The 22,474-nt window shown below is 33.1% G+C and overlaps 1 protein-coding gene across 2 annotated transcripts in view; it reads left to right on the top strand.

Moving 5' to 3' along the window:
* The window catches only part of TMEM161B (transmembrane protein 161B), a 72,099-nt gene that overhangs the window by 34,466 nt on the left and 15,159 nt on the right, over positions 1-22,474 (top strand). For both annotated transcript variants that reach the window (XM_077770986.1, XM_077770985.1), the window contains exons 4-5: positions 1,741-1,838; positions 5,493-5,649. In XM_077770986.1, the coding sequence (XP_077627112.1) occupies positions 1,741-1,838; positions 5,493-5,649 (255 nt within the window). The remainder of the gene's footprint in view (positions 1-1,740; positions 1,839-5,492; positions 5,650-22,474) is intronic.

Below are 22,474 nucleotides of genomic sequence, written 5' to 3'. Positions count from 1 at the left end.
ATTAGTTTTTAAATAAAAACGGTAGACAGTACAACTTCTTAGGTCCCATTCAATTGCTGAATATTGTATTGACATTTAAAGTTTATGAAGAAAACTGCCTGCTAATAAACCTCACTGAATGGACGACAACAGCCTTATCTGTGAAATGGAAGGACCAAACAAAGTAATTTTGCAGGATCTCTCCAGCTTTAAAATTTTATATCTCTATTTAAATTGAATTCTCAAGGAAAGTACATGTTAATTAGCCTCTCTATATGGACCTTAGTGTCCTCAACTGGGGAGGATCTAAGGACCTTAAACTATGATTTCTAATATATTACAAAATGTTAATGACAACATATTGTCACCAAATTTCTTATGTGTATTATAAAAATTATATTAACCTGGGCTAATACATTGGTAGCTGCTAGAATTTTTTAAAGCATTAATGATTATTTGGCATGAAATTGAAAATTTTAAAAAGGCCTTTTTTTCTGATCTTGTTATTCTCTTTTATGCTTATTACTACAAATACACCTTGAAGATCACTGACTATTAAGTGTAAGCCCTCCTTCTCTTTGTTATTGTTCTGAAAAGGCTTTACATGTACAAAAAGATACAAAAACAACTCTCTCTTATTCCTGGTAACAATAATTATTTGATTTATTGACATAATTAATATTTCTACTGAGATTTTTCTCACAATAACTGAAAATTGTTTCTTGGTATTAATAGTATTGAAAATTTATTTTCTATATACATGTGATTGTCTTTAAAAATTAAATTTAGGAATGATCACATGTATACCTGAAGAATTCTTTTATTTCCTCCATTTGTGATTCTTAGAGCACTCCAGAATAGCTGTTCACATTATTGAATTTCTGATGCACATAAATCTTAGTATATTTCTTCAACTCTGACTTGTTTATAGCTACAGGTTTCTTCATGTGTGGACATGTATAATTTCAAAGTGAAATGCATTTTGTCGTCATATGTTTTTACTCTTAACACTAAAGAAATAGGTAAACAGTTTCAAAGTGAAATACAAAAAAAGATTCCAGCTCTTATGTGAGTCTCATGTCACAGAAGAGCTACTTTGGGGGCGCCTGGGTGGCTCAGTCAGTTAAGCATCCAACTTCAGGTGAGGTCATGATCTCATGGTCCGTGAGTCAAACCCCAAGTCAGGATCTGTGCTGACAGTTCAGAGCCTGGAGTCTGCTTCAGATTCTTTGTCTCCCTCTCTCTCTGCCTCTCCCCTGCTCGTGCTCTCTTTCTCTCTCAAAAAATAAATAATAAATGTTAAAAAAAAAAAAAGGGTCACTTAACCCTCTTTTAGGTTTTCTGAGATGTTCTTCCATATGTTTAACTATTATGTATTAATGGTGTTTCTTTAATTTTAGATTTGCTTTTACTCTTGTACCTAAAGAAAGAGATCTTATATTGTCTTTAAATCTATAGAAGAGAGAATAAGAGAAATAGGGTGAAATGCTAAGCTAGTAATCAAGATTTTGTCACTAATTTCGGTATCTCTTATCCTGATAATCTGTATGATTCACATAATAATTTACATCCACATTTTGTAGTCCCCCACCCCTTTGAAAACTACTTTTGGGTATTTAACCTCCTATTTGATGACATATTAGAAATTCTGCTTCTCTTTATACTGTGAAATTTAAAACTTCTTTTGTGATTAGTTGACACAAGCACTTTGATAACAGTGTAGGTAACTTGTTTTTTGTGTCACTTGTTTGATTTTTATAGGAAATATAATGGTCACATTGAGAGTAAGCCATTAACCATTCCAAAGGATATTGATCTCCATCTAGAAACAAAGTCAGTTACAGAAGTGGATACTCTAGGTAAGGGGAATCTTGGTAAAGTGTTCTGTAAATCTCATTTTTATACTATGCTAGTGAAAGTACTTTCATTTTATTGTGGCTGGATTTTTTTGTTTAGTTTTTAAGTCCATTTCACAGAATATGAAATATTTTTCAGAACTTAGAAGCTCAAAATGACGTCATTGAATTCCTTTGTCTATTCGCCTAACTTGTGCTAAGAATTGTTTTTCCCATTTTTCAGAAGAGTCTGACTTACATGTTTGTTACGCAGTTTCTGTTTTTATGTTGAGATCACAGTCAGTTTTCATTACTTTGAATTCTAGTCTTTCCATATGTGCCATTCTGCTCCTTTTGTGATGTGGCTTACAGAAATGCATTTGTATATTTGTATTTAATTACCTGTACTTGGAATGATTCCGCTTTATGCTCACGTTTAGTAGAAAGGAAAGTGGTTTTAAAATAATAACCTGGGGAACGCCTGGGTGGCTTAGTTGGTTGGGCATCCGACTTTGGCTTAGGTTGTGATCTCATCATTTGTGGGTTTGAACCCTGTGTCAGGCTCTGTACTGAAAGCTCAGAGCTTGGAACCTGCTTCAGATTCTGTGTTCCCTCTCTATCTGTGCCCCTCCACTGCTTGTGCACTGTCTCTCAAAGATAGTGTTAAAAAAAAACAAAAGAAGAAGAAGAAGAATGGACTGGATTGGGAATCAGAAAACTTGAATTCAGTATTTGCTTTTACCCACTGTGTCTCTAATAAGTCATCTGGGGTTTTTTTTTCCTGTATATCAGTGTTTACAGTCGTAAATAACTAGGATGATTTTAAATTTAAAGTGAAATTTATGTGAAATTATTTGAATCCTATAAGAGAAAGTTATCTGAGGTGAAACTATATTAAACACTGATTTTCAAATGGGGCTGTACATCAGAATTACTTGAGCAGCTCTTTAAAAATACAGATTCCTCATATCTACCTAAAGAGATCTGGGGTGAGTGAGTTCTGGGGATTGATTTTGTATTTGTTAAAATGCTCTTAGTGACTCTGATTTTAAACTGGTTTGAGAACTAATGGTTTACATGATAAATGAGGAATAAAAATAATAATTTTGGTAATGTATAAATCGTAACTATTCCAGAAAAACCTTAATAGATTCATGTAGCATCTCATATAGAATTATTTATTGATACAGAATGGCTTAAAGGTATTTGAAAGTTGATTCTATATTTACAAAGATTTTATATACATACATACATATACATATATATGGAAAGGATGTCCTAGAACCCAAAAATGTCAGTGAGGAACAGTATAAATCAGTTGTCTAGTATTGTTAAGACTGTTTCAACTGGTTATGTCAGCCTCTTTTTTCTTTTTAACTATTTTTCGTGCAAAATTTAAAACCTTTAAAAGCATTTTATTATATGGAAACCAACTTGACAATAAACTATGAAAGAAAAATAAATAAAAGCATTGTGACTTTTTGATTGGTTGTCACATTTATTTTACTAATTTTATATGTGTGCTTACTTGTATAAAATGTTCACAGATGTGTAAATACAAGAATATATACACATTCTGCCTGATTTCTAGTACAGATTTTTGTCATTTGTACTATTAACTAATACTAAATGAGTAATTATCAGCTTATTAACTTTAATAATAGCTTAAATTGAGTACTTGTCAGGCATTGTTGTAAATGCTTTAATTGTATTAACATTCTTTTAATTTTATAGGGTACATAACGATTACTAACTTTTTTGGGGGCGGGGGAACTCAGTGTACTCAATTAAGTAACTTGGCCAGGGTTACACACCAAATGTGGTAGAGACAGTCACTGAGAACTAGACTAATTTAATGAACTTAAAAAGATTTAAATTATGGCTTTAGAACATAGCTTATTTAGTATTTTGTTTCATTTGTATAATTTTGAAACTACCTGCAAATGGTACTAGCTTAACAACTGGTCACATAATTTCAAGAGCAGAATAATGGAGAGAGATTTTATCTTTATATTTATGTAGTCATTTGTGAATGCATGCTGTGTATGTGTGTTTAGGTAAAAATAGAGGATTTTCTACTTGTACTTAAAGAATATTCACAAACTTAATACAAACCACTAGGCTTGATGAACTGTAAGTTTCTTTTGATTCTAATAGCCTAATAAAAGGCACATATGTATATATTGAATACAGTACAAATATAATACTTGGGTTAAATATGTAGCTGAGCACGTGTATAATTTATGGGGGTTTTTTTTTTAATGTATATATTACTGGTATCCCAATAAGTATCCTGAAAGTCCATCTCAATTGGTATTAGCTATCTGTTATAATAACCTCTTAAAGCATATGAGTATTTGAAATGTAACTTGGCTGTTTGCTGTGAGAGTTCTCTGGTGGAAGCCTCTATGAGTGTGGGCAGGCCTGAAGATTTGGAACTTTTACTTCACTTGTTATTAATAAAATTTGAAAGCCTTTAAATAAATGGATATTTGTCTATCTACTCTACCCATTTCCCTGTCCTCCTTCTAGAAAGTTGTGATTGTAGTGGGAAGGAAGGTGGCTAGAGGGTAAGAATTCCGCAACTACTTCGAGGTAAATCTTTCAGACCGGCATTCCTAAGCTATTACATCTTTACACACGAAAAAGTTAACATACCCATAATAACTTGAAGCAAATAAAAAATTTATCCAGTCTTAGAAGGATTTGGAAATTTTGCTGTTTTACAGAGATGTAAGTTGGGTTGGTTTGTTTTGATATTTTAAATAAGTCTGTCTTTGAGTGGTATTTTATTTTCAAAATACTTTTTCTATGAGTGCGTGATTTTAAAATATTCTCAGATACTACAGCTTACAACTAAAAATTTTTCCAAAGCAGCGTAGATCATTTTATTATGTGCCAGTGAGAACATAGGAATTGATGTTTATGTGTATGATTTATTCGCATATTTTCAGGAGGTCTTTTGCAAAATGATGCTGATATTTTGGACTCTACTCTTGCAGAAGTAAACCAGAATATCTGATATGAAAAAGGAGATGGAATCATTTACTATCAGAGAATGCTAATTGTAAAGTAAACCTTTTGTTAAAGGTGTATGGTTTTTTGGAAAATTGACATGAATTTCATCAGCTCTTCTTGCAGTAGCACAAGAGGGGAAAAAATATATTTGTTATTTCAGTCTTCAGTAACTCACAAAATTATTAATCCTCCTTTAGTACAGTTAATAACTATAGCAAAGTTTAATAACTCTTCCTTCACAGAAATGAAAAATGTAAGTCAATCTGTAGAACTCTACACCAAGTTAAATCCTGAAGTTTAAGTATCATACTTGAGATTCTTTTAAAAAAACAACAAAACTTAATTTTTAATTTCTGTAAAAAACAGCTAATCAGCTAAGAAAATACCAGCTTATTTTGCAGTCATATGTTTTTAACAGTTTAAATAATTTTTGGTAATCATTTTAGGTTTTAAAAAATTATTTATAAGGTATTAAATTTTAATTTTGATTGTCAGCATTCTTGATCTGTTTCCTGTATTTTTAGATTCTCATATTTGCAAACCTTAACATTGTATATCAACAAATGAAGTCTAGCATGATTAAAGTTAATTACAGATAAATCCTCCTGAGCTACTTATGAAAGTTTAAGTAAACTTTTTTCTTTAACCTTTATTTTTCAGCATTGCATTACTTTCCAGAATACCAGTGGCTGGTGGACTTCACAGTGGCTGCTACAATTGTGTATCTAGTAACTGAAGTCTACTACAACTTTATGAAGCCCACACAGGAAATGAATATCAGCTTAGTCTGGTGCCTGCTTGTTTTATCTTTTGCAATGTATCCTTCAAAACATCATTAATATTAAATTATGAATTTATTCTTGTGTAGCTAACAATTAGATCTCATCTCTAATTTGAAAAAAATTTTAGATCATTAGAAAATTTTTCTTTGTTGAAATCCTCTATTTAATAGAAAAAATTTTGCAAAGTAGAGGTAGTGTAAAAAGTGAAATACAAGAAAAGATGCCAGTATCTTTCCTTTGCTTTCTTATGTGAATCTTAGGTCACAGAGGAGCCACGTTACCCTGTTTTGGGTATTCTGAGATTTTTTTTCCATATGTTTATATCATGGGATAATGGTGTTTTTCTAATTTTAGATTATTGTACCATTCTTCCCCTTCCTTTTCCTTCCCTTCTCCCAGAATAGTAAGGAAATAACTGTTATATCAAACCAGTAGTCACTTTTAGTGTTGTCCCTGAAAATATTATTTATAGGGTTCTTGGGTGGCTCAGTTAGTTAGGCCTCCGACTCTTGATTTCAGCTCAGGTCATGATCTCACAGTTTATGGGTTTGAGCCCTGCATTGGGCTCCACCCTCATGGCACAGATTCTACTTGGGATTCTCTGTCTCCCTGTCTCTCTGCCCTTCACATGTGTGTATTCTCTCTTTCAAAAGTAAGTTAGTTCTTGTTTTTTTTTAAAAAATATTATTTACAGTTAAGCATTATAATGTCTTATTACCTTCCTTGAACAATTATTATATAGAACCTAAATTTTTTTTACAAAATTTTAAAACTTGGTAGTTCAAATAGGTCATTTCTATTTTGTTTTCCCATGTAAATATCTTCCTGGAACTCTAAATTCTGTAAACTTACTGCATAGCTGTTAACCTGGGATTTTTCTTCACTGACTTTCTAAGAATTCCCTGTGCCTATTTTTGGATCACATCATATGCTCATCCTTGGCTTGCTGTTCTTCTGACAGAGGGCATTCTCCTATAATGTCCTTGAAAGGGGTGCTACATTTTTTATTGATATAATTTTGCATGCCTGAAGTGATTTTTTTCTTCATAGTTGATGGTTTGGCTCAATACAAATTCTAACTCTTGAGAAATTGGATGCCTTCTTGCTCTTGGCATATGTCTTCCTTTCCCACTGCATACACCCTCCAGATGCTTTTTCTCTTTTAGTATTGTGAAGTTTTCATCACTGATTGGGTTAAGTTCTTGGGTTAGCCTTTAGATCTGGGAACTCATCCTTTATTATTGGGCAGTTTTTTTCCCTTATTTTTATTAAAGTTAAATATTTCCTCCTCCATTTCTACCTCTCCACAGATAATTTCTTCCAGCTCCTTTTTTTTTATTAAGATTTTTTTTTAATCTTGTAGCTCCTTTCTATTTGATGTTACATCCAAATTTCCATATGCATACAAAACTACTGCTTGACTTTAGTTTTAGGCTGTAACTGCTACTACTGTCATTTCACTCTGGAAACAAGGACTTGGTACATCTGCCTGTCTTGTCATGTANCAGCACAGAGCCCGACGCGGGGCTCAAACCCATGAACCGCGAGATCATGACCTAAGCGAAAGTCGGACGCTTAACCGACTAAGCCACCCAGGCGCCCCATATCACTGAACATTTCCAATTCACCTCATCATCTAAATATAGTAATGCCATTTTTTAGAGGAATATTTAATGTTTATGTTGTAATTATGTAAATAAACAGTATTCACAGATAAATATTTATCTTAATTTTGCATTTGCATTGTTCCGTTATACATACTCTTAATTTAACCTAAAACTTCTGGATGTATAAATCTCACAGTATGTTCACATACATCGGGTGTTATGTCCGTTTCATCTTTGAGAAAGTTCTTGTGGAGTCCTTTGACCCAGTCGTGATTGGCTAACCTTTCCAGCTGATGCACAGCTTTCCTCCTAGGATCACCAGTTATCACCATCTTGGGATTGTCTTTATTTCTCTTGATTATCTTAAGAAAGGTTGCATGAGAAGTACATTTTTTGTGATCTTGCGTGCCTGAAAGTATTTTTATTCTGCCTGAAAATTACTTGATCTGTTGATTGAAAACAGAATTCCAAGCTTAAGATTATTCTTTTGGTAATTTTGAAGGCATTGTTTTATTGTCTTGACTTCATTCTTTTAATGAATTCTAGTTCCCATTCCAGCTTCTGATTTTTTGCATATTCTCTTTTTTTTCTCTTTGTAATTTTTACCATCTATTCTTTGGCTACCTAGTGTGTTGAAATTTTATGGTGATGTACCATTTTGTGGATCTGTTTTCATCCATTTTGCTGAGATTTTACTCTCGGGAAATTCATGTTCTTAACTTCTAGAATATTTTCTTGAATTATTTTATTTGTGTTTTATTTTTCTCCGTTTTCATTGTTTCTGGAATGCTTATTGTTCAGATATTGGATCTCTTAGACTGGTTCTCTAACATTTTCCTCTTTCTCTCATATATGTTCATGTTTTGTTGTTTTTAAATTTTCTAGAAGATTTTCTTAGTATTCCCAACCTTTTGAGTCTTTGTTTCTAATTTCTGCTGTAACTTTTAAACTTTTTTTAAATATTTATTTATCTTTGAGAGAGAGTGACAGAGCATGAGTGGGGAAGGGGCAAAGAGAGAAAGCAACATAGAATCTTAAGCAGGCTCCAGGCTCTGAGCTGTCAGCACAGAGCCCGATGTGTGGCTTGATCCCACAAACCATGAGGTCATGACCTGAGCCAAAGTTGGATGCTCAACTGAGTAAGCCAGCCAGGCACCCTCATCCTTTTTAACATCTCCTGCCACCCCTAATATACACATTTGCACTTTGGCCCATTGTAGAGAATTACATGGCATCTGACTACTTCCTTATCCTACCTGGGAGCTCTGTACTAACATCAGGTTTTATCTTAGCTTTCCATTTGAGTTTCCTCATGCTGTTTAGTCGTTTATCACCTGCCTGCTTTCTAGCTTCTGGAGTTTTACTGCTTTATTCTTCTCATTCATGGTATTTATGCACCTAAAAACAAATTCCTTTATACTGTCATTTTGGTGGAGGTTAGGAAGAGACCAAAAGTCAGTAGAAGTCTCAGTCTGTTATTTTTATCCAGAAGTTTTATATGGACTCTTTGATAAGATTCTCTGTTTTCTGTCTTTTCAGGGACTCTTGGTAATGATGTGTTCTTCCTTTGAGTAGTTCTTTAATATATCTCCCTTTTTCCACTTGTCTTATACTATTTTCTTGATTTTTCTGTTGATTTTCTCTTTTAATCCTTCTGTTGAATTCTTTTTATATCAACTTTTTAAAAAAAAAATGTTTGTTTTGGGGAGAAAGAGGGAGAGATAGAATCTAAAGTAGGTTACACGCTGTCAGTACACAGCCCAACTCAGGGCTCCATTCCATGAACCCTGAGATTATGACCTGAGCTGAAACCAAGAGTTGGCGGCTTAACTGACTGAGCTACCCAGGTGCCCCCTTGTTGTTGTTGTTGTTTTTTAATTTTAAAAACTTGGAATGTTCTGTTCTCATAGCATATGTGTGTCTTGAATGTGTAATATCTTTATATTTCTAAGGATATTACTATCCTTTAAGTTTTAATTTGCACCTTGCATTATTTATTTTCTGAGTATGCTTTTTGCTTTAATCATTGTCATCTTTGAGATTGTTCTTAAATGTCTCATGACCTTTGATTTTCTGTTTATATTCAAGAAGGAAGCCATTAAAAATTAGAAGTTTTGTGCAAGTGGTTGCAACGTGTTGACTGGTGGCCTTTTTTGTGGATGATTGAATGGGGACTTAATATTATTGTCTTTGGGGAAACCTCTTAATATCAGTGTCTGCAGATTGTTTGGGTCTGTTCATTTTCTCCAACAAGAGTTGTTCATTTTCTCATCTTTGAGGTGTAAGTGTAACAGCCAGTGTTACAGATACTGATTGGGGAAGAATTTTGCTCAGTGACTCAGCATTCAGTGTACAGGCATTAATTTAAATGCATGTCTGTGTCCCCCTTGTGCCCCTTGTTTTCAGGGCTTCATTGTCATCCTGAGTTTTGCCTGAATACTCCCAAGCCCAGTCTTTTCTGGTTTAACTTCTCCTCATAGTATATCTTCTAAGGTTCTGTCAGAGTTCAGGGATAGCCATCACCTCATCTGTATAATTAGGCAGGTTCTGAGAAGTCTAATTGCTAATAACAGACATACAACCTATCATCCTGTTTTCATTCATTCTGTAACCCACTTATCTCTTAATTCCTGACCTTTCCAGAGCTTTTTAATGAATGAGTTGGCTTTCTTTTTCTGGATTTTTTTCCTTCTGTAGACCCAGTGTATGAGAGAAAGCTGAAACCTAAATCAGTTTTTGCTTGTCCATCTACTTAGACGGTCTTCCAACTTTTGTTGACATTGTTTTTTTTCTAGAAACTGTCATCTCTTCTTACTTTTTTTGTTTCTGAGGGCTTTTCGTTTCTTTCCTATATGATTTATTTAGTCAGATTTTAGAAGTAAGAATAATTGTACATCCTACATCTTTTATATTCAGCTAGGGACTGCTGTCTTGTAAAACTATAAATGCATACTATTTTAAATATATGTCATGACTTGGCATTCACCACCAGTATGTTCTTTCTTGACTCTTCTGGATTGAGTTAGGTCTAATATAGTCCAGAAGAGCCAGAACAAAATCTTACGAGTTGACATCTTCACCAGGTATATGTTCTGCTGGATAGAAATATTGATCATGTGTGTCAGTTGAGAAACATCCCCAGGTATCTAGTGCTATACTGTTTCAACAGGAGATTTAGTTGAAGCATTTAGAATATTACTATTTAATTCTATAGTATTAAATACGTGAAAGTACTATGCAGTCAGTAAGACCCATCGCTAGACATCAAGTTATATAAACACCAAAAATGTCTTAACTTGGTCTTTAGCACTAGCTTCCATGATACTTTTTTCATAGCTGAGTTGTCTGAAATATTGCTTATTTTGGAGTATTCTTGTCTTCATTTTTTTCATGGTTGATAGTATGATGTCAAAATAACATTTGTGATATTTATGTTGAAATGCATATTTGATAACCAGATTTATTTAATGTGATAGAACCCTTAGTGCCTATTTACCAAAGAAATTAGAAAAATGTACCTCTAGAAATTAGAAAAATGTACCTCTTAAGAGCTACTCAGTTTATTGTTTATGTGAATAAATTTCATCTTTCATTTCACTAAGTAATGCCTAATAATGTGAGAGCAAAGGTCCCACACAGTCTTCAGCACTGAACTGGCTCTGCTTAGTTTTAAGTTGTGCACTCGTGAAATGCACCAAACAATAGCATCTCTGCAGGAATCTCATAGCTGGCTTTCTCCGTCATCCTAGAGAAGACAGAAAGTGCTGAAGGGCTTTAGAATCCAAGCTGTTTTCTGCCAACTTTGACCCTCCACAGAAGAAATAGGGAAGAAGAAGGAAAGTAGAATTGTGTATATGTTGAGGTACGTGATTTTCCTTCAGACTTGCAGCATGTGAGAAATGACCTACTGCCTTCAGTGGTATGCAGGAAACCAGAATTTGAATGTCATATCCAGATTAGCACTAGGGAGGAGTCTGTTTATAGCCTGTCTTTTATCTTAGTTATAACATATCTGGTATGCCTTTCACATCGTATGAACAGAGTATAACTGCTGTGACCTCTGTTTCGCTTCTCTTCATTTTCTTATTGTATGTGCCTACTTATTAGTCAAACACATGTCTCCATTGATTACATAGGACAATAGCTCCACTTAATTCCTGAGTCACATACACATCAGTTGATTCAGAAATTCTTTGCAGTTGTTACTGATAAAATGTCCTTTGTTAAAGTGGTCCCAAATTTAGACACGTATAATAACTTAAATAATTGGTTCATTTAAAAGTGGGGAAGAAAACGGTTTTATTTCCACGGTCGTTTTGTTTTTGTTTCCCCATGAGTTTTTATATGACCTACTTCTGTAGGACAACAATTAGAACTTCTATAGAATTTTGAAAGTTCTAAAAGTATAGGAATGAGTTTTTTAAATGTGTGACGCTAAAATCTTGAACCCTGGTACCTAAAACTAGGCTATCACTTATCATCAGCTCTACTTGCTATTTCAGCAGAGTTGTACATGTATCTCATCTATCACAACTTCCAGTCTCACTCCTAAACCCAAACTAATTCTCAGCTTTTCTCTCTTGCCTGTTTGTAATTCTAACCACCTTATATGATCAAACGTGTGTGTTCAAGTTCCATTTATGCTGAGTTACATGGTATGGGGAAGGTAAAGGGTAAAGAAAGCCTTACAGTGAGGATGGAACAATTGTGTTAATTGTCTTTTCTGCATGATGGTCCATGAAGTCTTAGAGTCACTGGAGAAATGTCTACTGATTTATAATGTGAAGTGTATCCTTTTTATTTATGAGTAAAAGAAGACTGAAAGGTAAAAATGGTGCTTGCAAAAAACCCAGTAGTCCTTGGATGGAATTAAACTTAAAAATTAAAAGTCTACATTCTGTTGATTTTTTTTTTCCCTCAAAGAATCATTCCTTATGAATAAGCTGTATCACGGAGTAATATTGAGTCAATTATGTGAATTTGAGTGAGAAGAAAGCTATTCTACAAAGATTGATAAAGCTTCTCAGTAGTCCTATTATATTTGGTTAAAGGACTGGATCAGGAGTCACATTTCCACACTGCTTGTATTTTACAATGTGGACGATTTAAGGTACAAAACCCTATTCTGTATGTTTTTAAGGCTACGTTTAAAATTTTTAATTTGCCTTGGTTGCCAGACATACTAATTTTATACAATGACAGAAGTTGGGAATGGTTTAAATTGAAATAAATTGTAAGGTTTTCTGTGTTAAATATCTTCAGTTTTTTATGTAGAATGTAAATGTAAATCGAATACTGTGTTTGTTTGCTATAGGAAATAGACAACTATAGCAAACTGTCACAACTTAGTCACCTTTTCTAAATTCCTTAATGATTTTGAGTTATTGTATTCTTACTTTACAAAATATTCTTTTTTATATTAACAAGAGAAATGAAGCACTAAACCCTAAAGTGAACTGCATAAGCTATCAAGTCTTCTCGTGAGAAAGGGACAGAGTAAAAGCTTTTGAATCTAAGCCAAAGTACTTGTTTGAAAATTTGTAAATAGCATGGTATGTCAAAGATTGTTTCTTTTATGAACTTTTAAAGATCTGCTGTGATACCAGTGTTTCCAAATTATTTACCTTTCAGGTTGGAAACTTAGAGCTTTATAGAGAACTTACTTTGAGAGATAAAACCAGTATTTCTGATTTATTAATTTATAGTTGAGATTTTTTTTCCCTTTTAGCTAGAAGTGATAATTTCCCTCCACACCTAAAAATTTAAGGATAATCTTCATTGTTCTGCTTTATTTCAATACAGAAGATTACTTGATAGTTTTTTGTTTGCTTGCTTTTGTTTTGAAATAAAACCTGTGTTTTATGCTTTCAGAAATCCATACCATTATTTCCTTCCACGATCTGGGTTGTTTGAGGCTGTCTGTAAGCTTTTGTGGGACAGATTTTAAACATGCAAAATTTTTTACTTAAATCTGAGAGAAATTTAGGTTCTGTTTCTTTTCTCTTTAAAAGAAAGTAATTGAACCTTCTTTAAGAATATAGGAAAAAGTTATTTAAATTACCTAAGTTGTTTTTTTGTGTTTCTTTTTTTTTTTTTTTAAGTTGGAAGACAGGATCAGTTCTTTTTAAAAGGGTTTTACTGGATAGGTCATAAGGATTAATGTACTTGTTAGTTTTCATTGTACACACTGTAGCAGAATCTTGGAATAGGTTTTAGGTTTCTTTGCAGTGAGAATGCAAAGTATAATGTGTTTTGAATATTTTGGTTGCTTCTTAGATAAAAATAGATGTTAAGAGGTTTAGCCACTTGAATAGAAAAAAACTTTATTGTTAGTGGTCACCAAAACAAGACTATAATCTTTTACAGAGTAGAAAACTTTCAATTTACATGAAAATGACTTACTTGAGTGGAAACAGGATATATTTTAAAAAGATCATAAATTTTGGGAAAAAATTTTTGAGACACCTCAGTGTTTATTCTTAGGATAGTAGCCATTAGATTTGTTTATTGGCAACAAAATGGTTATTCTCTGAATGTGATCTCTTTCTATTTCCTTCTCAAAAAAAATTGATAAATATCTTTGAATAATTTCAAGATGTTAGGATATAGAAGACATTTTCTTAATAGGAGAATTGGGTCTTTAAAACAGTATAAGTACCAACTAAATTGAAACAGTACCTCCATAAGTATATATGTTCTTTAAGTTGTTACCCTAGATCTGAAAGAAATTTGTCATTTTAGATCTAGAAATTAAGCTTGCTCATTATTTAAAAGCTCTTTCCTCTAGTTCAAAGGTAAATATATTTAAAATGTTTCCTACTGATTGAATCTTTCCACTTGTCCTTGATTTTTCTTCCCTATTGCAACTTTTGTATCTGCATCTAGAATGGGCTAATTCCAAGTCGCAAAAAAAATGTTGATATTGAATTAGAACTTTGAAAATGTCAGCCAGGTGGTGAAAAAAAATTTACGCCACTCCTAACGGTTTTTTTTATCTCGAAGGTTGAGATTTTATCATCTAAAGTAAAATAAATTATAGCCCTTCAAGTATGTGATCCTTTCAGCTAAGAGCTGAGGGGTTAAAAGGGAAAAGAAAAAAATTATTAAAAGGAAAATTTTGAAAATGATCATTTGCATCGGTAGTTTTACATATGCAATTTTGAATATTTACTAATAGAATATTCTTTTGAAAGGCTTATAGCTATCTATGAAAATGATAGTGAGAAAGGTAGCAGGAAGAGCTTACTTACAGAGAAAGTATTCGACTATTATTTTCATTAAATCATAAACCAGGAACTGCCTTGTCTTTTACCTAGTGTTTTTTGTTATGCATGTCTATAAATACAAAAGCTTAATTTTTTTGGTTATTTACATTATCAGGTTGTATTTATTTATGAAAGGGCAAAAGTAAGTATATCTCACTTATTTGGAAATTGTGGAAGAACGAACAGACTTAAAGTCTGTTTTAGAGAAATTTTATTTTTAAATTATTTAAATTTAAGTTATTTTACATATAAGAAATTTTATTTTGAAAAGTCATTCAGATACCTGAAAGTATTTCAGGTATGGTTTATTATTTGTTTTTCTATATGAATAATTTATGTTTAATAAGCATACTCATGAGATGAGAGCATAAAATGGTTTTTCCTTATTTCAAAATAATTTGTTATATAAGTATTAGAGAAATTTGATAAATAGTTCAACAAGAAACTTTGTTACTATCTCAGCTAGTACAGAAGGTTTCTGTAAGCAGTCTCAAAGTTACCAGAGTTGTCAGTGAGGAACTCTAAATGGGGTACCATGGTGTAATTATTTCTCCTGTTAAAAAATAAAAAAAAAAGTCACATTTATATTCTGATGCATCAAATGCTAACAAAAGTCTGTCTTCATAGGAAGTTTTTTAATCTACTATCATATACTACTGTTTGGTCTTATTATACATTAACTGAATAAAATACACATTGCTCTAAAAGTTTGGTAAAACTAGCAGTTGAGTTTTGAGTTGAACATGGTGAAGATTGTACAAAATACAATCCTAGGATAGACTTCAGTTGGACCCGCAAATCTTTGCATAATTCTTTTGGCCAGGGATAAACTGTTAAGGGTTATTGGTGGAAAATACTCAGATTGTTTTCTTTTGGATAAAGAGTAGAGCTCTTGGAAAAGTGCCTGTTTAGTTCTTTATAAAATAGATTAAATATTTGTTCTGTTCTGTTCTGGGATGTTTATACATCTTTGCCAGTGGATGGATGATTAGATTGTTTTGAAATCATAAGGTTTTATGATGATAGTGTTCCACAGCATTAAAACATTTCTAATAGTTGGTTATTATTAATTACCATTAACATTTCAGTATGTTTTAATATGATGTGGAAAAAATTTCTCTGCATGAGATTGGAAAGGTAGTAAAACATAGACACATGCTTTACACCATAAATTCATAAGTAGTTTCGGTTCTGTTAAGCTCCAGGACATAATATATACTTTTTTCTGGAGTGAGCGGTATGTTGTATACTTTATGAAAATCTAGACTGAATTTCTTAAAATGTTAACTTTCATCAAATAATATGTACACATAGGTTATATAGACAAAAGTTCTTAATGTGTTAAAAACCAAGAGTCCCCTTCCTGACCCCCTCCCTTACCACTTCTTCTCATGTTTTTAGCTGGTTATTTTGGTTTTTAAAAATCTTTGTATTTCTAAATATAATGCCTATGCTACTGTTAATTCAGTTCTGATAGGTGAGGATTTTTTTTCTTTCTTAAATTATGCCATCCTCTGTGCTTCTTCTCTTTTATGTTCTTAATTATTTTATAATTTTATTGAAAATTGTCAATATTCAGTGATAATTAAACCTATATAAATGTTATTCATTTGTGAACATTATAAGGTATTAGAGCTTTTGTACTTTTTTTATTTTTAAAAACTCACTTTTTCTTTGTGCTTATTATTAATTCCACTAGCTTTCCAGAAGGTCACTTAAAACTTTTTTAGTTGTGTCCCATCCGGTGTCACCCTCATTCCCCTTCCTCACCATTCCCTGTGGAGATGCTCTTCCTGGAGACCCTCCATTCTCTAGCTTTCATCCGGAGAGGCTGCCCCTTCAGACCTGCTAGATAACCATCATCCTGGGACTGACTTGCATTGTCATCTAGCAATTCTCTCTGCCATTTTCCCAAGTTTCATTTCCCATTTCCAGAATTCACTGTTTTTCTCATTTTTGGTTTGTTCAGATATTTTGGTGGAGCCAAATATGTCTGAACACTCTGGCAAAGTGTGCTTGCTGAGTAACTAGTTTTAGACTGCTGTCTTATCTGTACTCTCATTAATCTGGATATAGAATTCCAGGTCATCAATATTTTTCTTCGTAATTCTGAAGACATTACTCCATTGTTCTCAACCTTAGACTTTGCTGTTAAGAAGTACAGTGTCACGATACGTAATCTTTTTCATATGACTTGTTTTTCTTTATATTTTTCCTCAAGAAGTTTTACAATTTTCATTTGTCTCATTTTTGAAGATTTGTGACTTTGTAGTACCATGTTGGAAATCTTTCTTTCATTCTTTGTGCTGGGCTTTTGGGAGGTTATTTTCATTTGGAAACTTTGAGTTTGGAAATATCTTTTAGGATCCCTTTTGTAATCCCCCAACCCCTCCCACCCCCTGTTCTCTTTTTGTGTTTTTTGTTAGTCAGATATTGTACCTCCTAGATTGATTTTCTTATTTTGTTACCCTTTTCAGCTTGATGGAGCTTTTTGTCAACTTTATCTTTCAAACTTATTTTTTTAAATTTATTTTGCCTGTCCTATTTGACATTTTTTTGAGCTTATTTTTGATATCTAACCATTCCTTCTTCATAGCATCCTGGTAATGTTCTCAAGATATATTGATCTTTATTTAGCCTTATGAAATACAGATATATCTCATATATAAAATATCTTTGTAGAAAAACATGTGTATCTGTATATATGTAAATTTTTTTATTCTGCTTCCTGTATCATCTTTTCTCCAAGTTTTTTTCCTCTTTGCTCATTTTTTCTCTTTTACATAAGATGCTTTGCTCTAATATAAGGATTGATAAACTGACTTGCGTCCAGTTTTTGTATAGTTCTTGAATTGAGTATGGTTTTCAACATTTTAAAGGTGTTTAAAGAAATTAAAAAGCATACAGAAGACTATGCTACAGAGACTGTGATGGCCCACAAAGCCTAAAATATTTATTTACTGGCTGTTCCTTAACAGCAAAAGTTTTCTGATCCCTGCTCTAATGTTGAGATTCCTGGCTTTCCTTTTATGTTTAAGAGTCAGGCACTTGAATTCAGAAGTGAATTGGAAACTATGTGTAAGAAAGGCTTGGTTAGTTTCACTGGAGATTATAGTTACCTGGTAATGCTGAAGCTAGTTTTTTAACAGGTAGATCATAAGGTCATTTTCTATTGGTTGGTGGGACCTTTTGGTTTCTCTAGAAGAGTCTAATCTCCTTGCCTAAGTGTACGAGTCTGTTGCACATGTTTTGAAGGTAAGAAAACCTTTGAGTATGTAGTTTTCATTTATTTTAATTTCAGTGCAGTTGTCTTAATCTAAATTCTGTACTTCAATTTTACTTTTTTAATTTTTAAATTTATTTTGAGAGAGCAGGAGAGAGAGAATCCAAAACTGATAGCACAGAGCCCAACGTGGTGCTCGATCCCAGGAACTGTGGGATCGTGACCTGAGCCAAATTTGAGAGTCAGATGCTTAGCTGACTGCACCACCAAGGTGCCCATAAATTTTGTACTTCAGATTCAGTTCCTTCAGAGGCTAAATCTTCATTTTATGCTGGAGACAGAGTGAAGTTTGTTACTTGGCTGCACAGGGGGTGGAGAAGTGGGCATCCATTTTCTACTTATACAGAGGTCAACTCCTACCTATATTTTCAGCTTGACACAACACTGCTATGTTTTATAGAGAATTGAACCTCCTAGATTAGATTTTCGTGGAAAAGTTTAAAAAGATTTAAACATAATTGGGAATTGTATCTGAAGTAAAATTAACTTAGTTTTTTATTATCATATAATCTATTTGTCCTTGCATACATTCCCATACTACTTTTTTGATATTGGAAGTTTAGCATTTAATTTCATTATATAGAAAACAAGTTATTGCCAAGAACTACAAAGAAATCTGGAATATTCAAAATAGCCCTCTGAGGTGGTAGAGGTATTAGTTGCATTTACAAATGAAGAAATTGGAGGCACAGAGAGGTTAATTAACTTTACATGGAAGATCACATTATAGGGGTAGAACCAGGATTCAGCTAGGCAGCCTAGATCTAGAGAATGCTTTCTTTCCATTTGTATTAACGCTGTACTTTACGATAGGATATCATATACTTAGCAAATGAATTACAGTAGTAATTCATGAGTTCAAAAGACAATGAGAATGGTCTGGGCTGGAGAGTTAATGGTAAGTTTCATAAAGCATATGGAGCTTGAGTTGAGTCTTTGACAAGGTAGAGGGAGGGGAATAAGGTAGTTCAGGTAATAGGTTATGATCTCAGGCAATATACCTGTTACGTTCAGTAGATGGTAAATACAGCATTCTGATTTAAGTGGAAGCTTGAACATATGGGTGTAGCCAGATCATAATATTACATTTCAGAATACTCTATGTATATTTTACACTATGGATTATGGGAAGGTTTGGTTCTAATGTTGGACTCAATGGATACTTGGTTTTAAGATTCATCCAATATTCAACTTGAATTGAGGATGCAAAGATTATAACATTTTAGGTGTTTGTGGTTAAATGGATTAAAGTAGTAATGATATAAGAAAGATGATGCTTCACGATTGGATTAGATTGCATCTAATTTTTTTTTTCTTTCCTTTAGTGTTGACAGATTTTGTAATTTAATTCTGTGGTAACAAAGTTTTACACTGGGTGTAATCTATGAGAAATTTCATTTTGGTCAATTGATATCACTTGGCTAAAGTGTTTTTTTTATTGTAAAAGGAGTTGGAAATTATTTCCAGATTCTTGTATCTATTTTCGGTAAAAATGAAACAATGTTTTTCCAGCCTGGGCTTAGGTCCCTCAGGCAATGAGAGATATCATAGNGTGTGTGTGTGTGTGTGTGTGTGTGTGTGTGTGTGGTGGGGGGGGGGGGGGGGGGAGTGTATTTTCTTTTATAGTCTTACTCCTCTTTCCTTTTTCTCCCCCAGCATGTAATTAGTTACAATGCCAAGAAAGATGGACCTGCAGTGTTTGATACTAGTAAAATGAACCACCAGCTTTGTTTGTCTTATTTTAAGTAATGGAGAAGAGTTAAATCAGTAAGGAACACAGGATTCAGAATATCGTAGAGGGAAAAATTTGAGCATGTGTTCTAGAATTTCGTCATCACTCTTAAACAGTGTTTTGTGTTTCACTCCTTGAATGCTGAAAGTTAAGTGGAAGTTTAAAAGACTTGTCAAATTGTTCCTAACTTTCTTAGAAAACTTGTTGCTCAGAGATAGATTCTCTACTTCATTGTAAGATAAAGTACTATACAGGGGGGAAAGCTTCAGTAGTCCTATTTGAAAAATCAGATTTTTTTTTTTGTTATTGGCTTTCATAAATTTCACACTTAACCTGGCTTCAGCTCTTATTGAAGTGATTAATAGCACTTAATCATAGATATATAATAAGGCTATGCTTTTAAAATTAAATAATTTAGGGGTGCCTGGTAGTCCGTCAATTAAGCGTCCAACTTCGGCTCAGGTCATGATCTCACAGCTCTTGGGTTCCAGCCCCATGTCGGGCTTTGTGCTGACAGCTCAGAGGCTGGAGCCTGCTTCAGATTCTGTGTGTGTGTGTCTCTCTCTCTCTGCCCCCCTCCTACTTGCGCTCTGTCTCTCTCTCTCTCTCAAAAATAAATAAACATTAAAATAATAATAATAAAATTGAATAATTTAAAAATTAATGGTATAATAGAATTTTACATGTATAATACTTTGTTTCCTTCTTGAGGAGAGGTTAGGAAGTTTTAAGCTGAGAAGTCTTAACTTTGTATTTTTTAGTAATTGAACCACTAAAAAAATAAATCATAATGTAAATTAAAATTACAATGTGTTTACTTTGGTTGATTAGAAAAGTATCCCACAAGGTCGTTTAAATGCTTTGTAACTTTTTCTCTGCATGCACACACAGCTGGCTCCTTTCAGAAGCATCTTTCATTACAAACAATATGTTTTCACCCAGGTTAATGGAAGAAGTTTGGTGGGGCAGACCTTACCTTTATTTCTGCTCACTGGAGACTTGATTACTGTCAGGGTCCTATCTTGGTGTATAGTCTTACTGTTTTTTTCCTTTGGAAAGACTTTTTACTTTAAGCAACTGTGGACTACCAGTGTTTGTCTTTGATGTAGAGCATAAATGCAAAAACTCCGAATGATATTTTTATGGAAATGAAGAAAACAATAGTAGTAAGATATATGTAATGATTAAGTTGTAGAAAAGCTAAAAATAATTCACATTACGTCTTAAAATGATGCAGAACCTAAATGTGGTTTGTTAAACTCTTCATTAATCATTTTAATTGAAATTGACATCCTATCAATTTGATAGTCCTACTTAAGCTATTACACAGCCATACCAACTTCTGCAATGATGCGATATACTCTTATTGTTTATAAATGATTTAGTAGCTGTTAGTAGCCAAGGTAGAAAGAGAATTGACAAATATATTTAGGGGAAACTTGTACAGTAATGTTAGCTCATTTTAGAAAGAATTATAAAGGGATAATACATGGAACATAACAAAATAGTGCCTTGCAAAATAAGTGCAATGTAAATATCTCTCTTGAAATTCTTACTTTAATTTGCAGAGATTGTTGGTTTTGCAGATTTATAAGACTTGAAGATTTATAAAAATACTTTAGCTTCCCCCTTCCCATTTAATGCTCAAAATCATAGAAAACTGATATCTATTCTTTTGTGAGTTACCTTTTTTACTTCAGTAGAGTTTCATATTTGTCTATATTTCTATAACCAGAGTACTACAGACTTAAATTGAGCAAGAAAATTTTCTGTTAGGGTGCTGAATATTTTGCTGTAGGTAATAATTATAAACTAGTGGCATTTGCTTGTTTATTAGTGTTATTTTTTTACATTAAAAAAGTAATTTGGGGGCGCTTGGGTGGCTCATCTCACAGTATGTGGGTTCGAGCCCTGCATCGGGCTCTGTGCTGATAGCCAGCTCAGAGCCTGGAGCCTGTTTCAGATTCTGTGTCCTCCTGTCTCTCGGACCCTCCCCTGCTCATGCTGTGTCTCTCTCTCAGAAATAAATTAAAAATTTAAAAAAAGAAAGAAAAGAAGTAATTTGTTCAAATATCTAACCAGTATATATTTAACCTGGGTTATGGTGGATATCAGAAGACATTTAGAATACCTGGTAAATGTCTTCAGAAGGTGTATGCTAAAGTTCTGTAAATGTATTCTGGCTGTATGTATCCTAAAGCAGGTATTCATTATAGCAAATATGAAAACATGCAGAGGTCTTAATAAAAAAGTTGAGGGATTATCATCAATCTTTCTGTTACCTGGTTTTGTCTTGTCTTTGAGGCAAATGATGTACTTTATTTATAGAATGTAGCATTGTAAATAATATAGTCTATGAAATAGGTTAAAATGCTGAAATCAGTTCCTAGTACAGCAATTTATAGGTAGTATGTATCCAACTTAACATGTAGATTGTATTCTAAAATGCTTAGAGAGGCACCTGGGTGGTTCAGATCATGATCTCATGGTTCTTGGGTTTGAGCCCCGCATCAGGCTCTCTGCTGTCAGTGCCCCCCCTTTCAAAAATAAATATTTTTAAAAATTTATTAAAAAAATAAAATGCTTAGAAATAAAATAATGTTTTTTAGAGAAATAATGCTATAAGTGGCATCTCCAGACCCATAATATTAGCCCATGATCATTCATTTGATCTATAAAGTAGCATATAAAACTATTTTTTTTTCAAAGAAGATAACACTATCACTAATAAGCAATTAGGAAAATAGATCACAGGAAGTATTTATCTGGCATCATGGTATTTAAGAGTAAGCAGACAGATTTGTGTGAAAGGGAGATGAGCTAGAGTGGAAATAACCGAGGTGAGAGCAGTGAAAGGCAGGAAGGGGATGATACTCAAAAAATGAGTTTAGTAAAGGATATTAACAAAATACTTTATCCACACACTGTTCTGGGGGACTGGTTGCTCTGGTTTAGGTGGGTAAAGATGAGATC

Source organism: Crocuta crocuta, unplaced genomic scaffold (genome assembly GCF_008692635.1).
Source record: "Crocuta crocuta isolate KB4526 unplaced genomic scaffold, BGI_CrCroc_1.0 scaffold196, whole genome shotgun sequence".
Classification (NCBI taxonomy): domain Eukaryota; kingdom Metazoa; phylum Chordata; class Mammalia; order Carnivora; family Hyaenidae; genus Crocuta; species Crocuta crocuta.
Note: the sequence above shows the minus strand (reverse complement) of the source record. Positions and strands in the feature narration are given on the sequence as shown.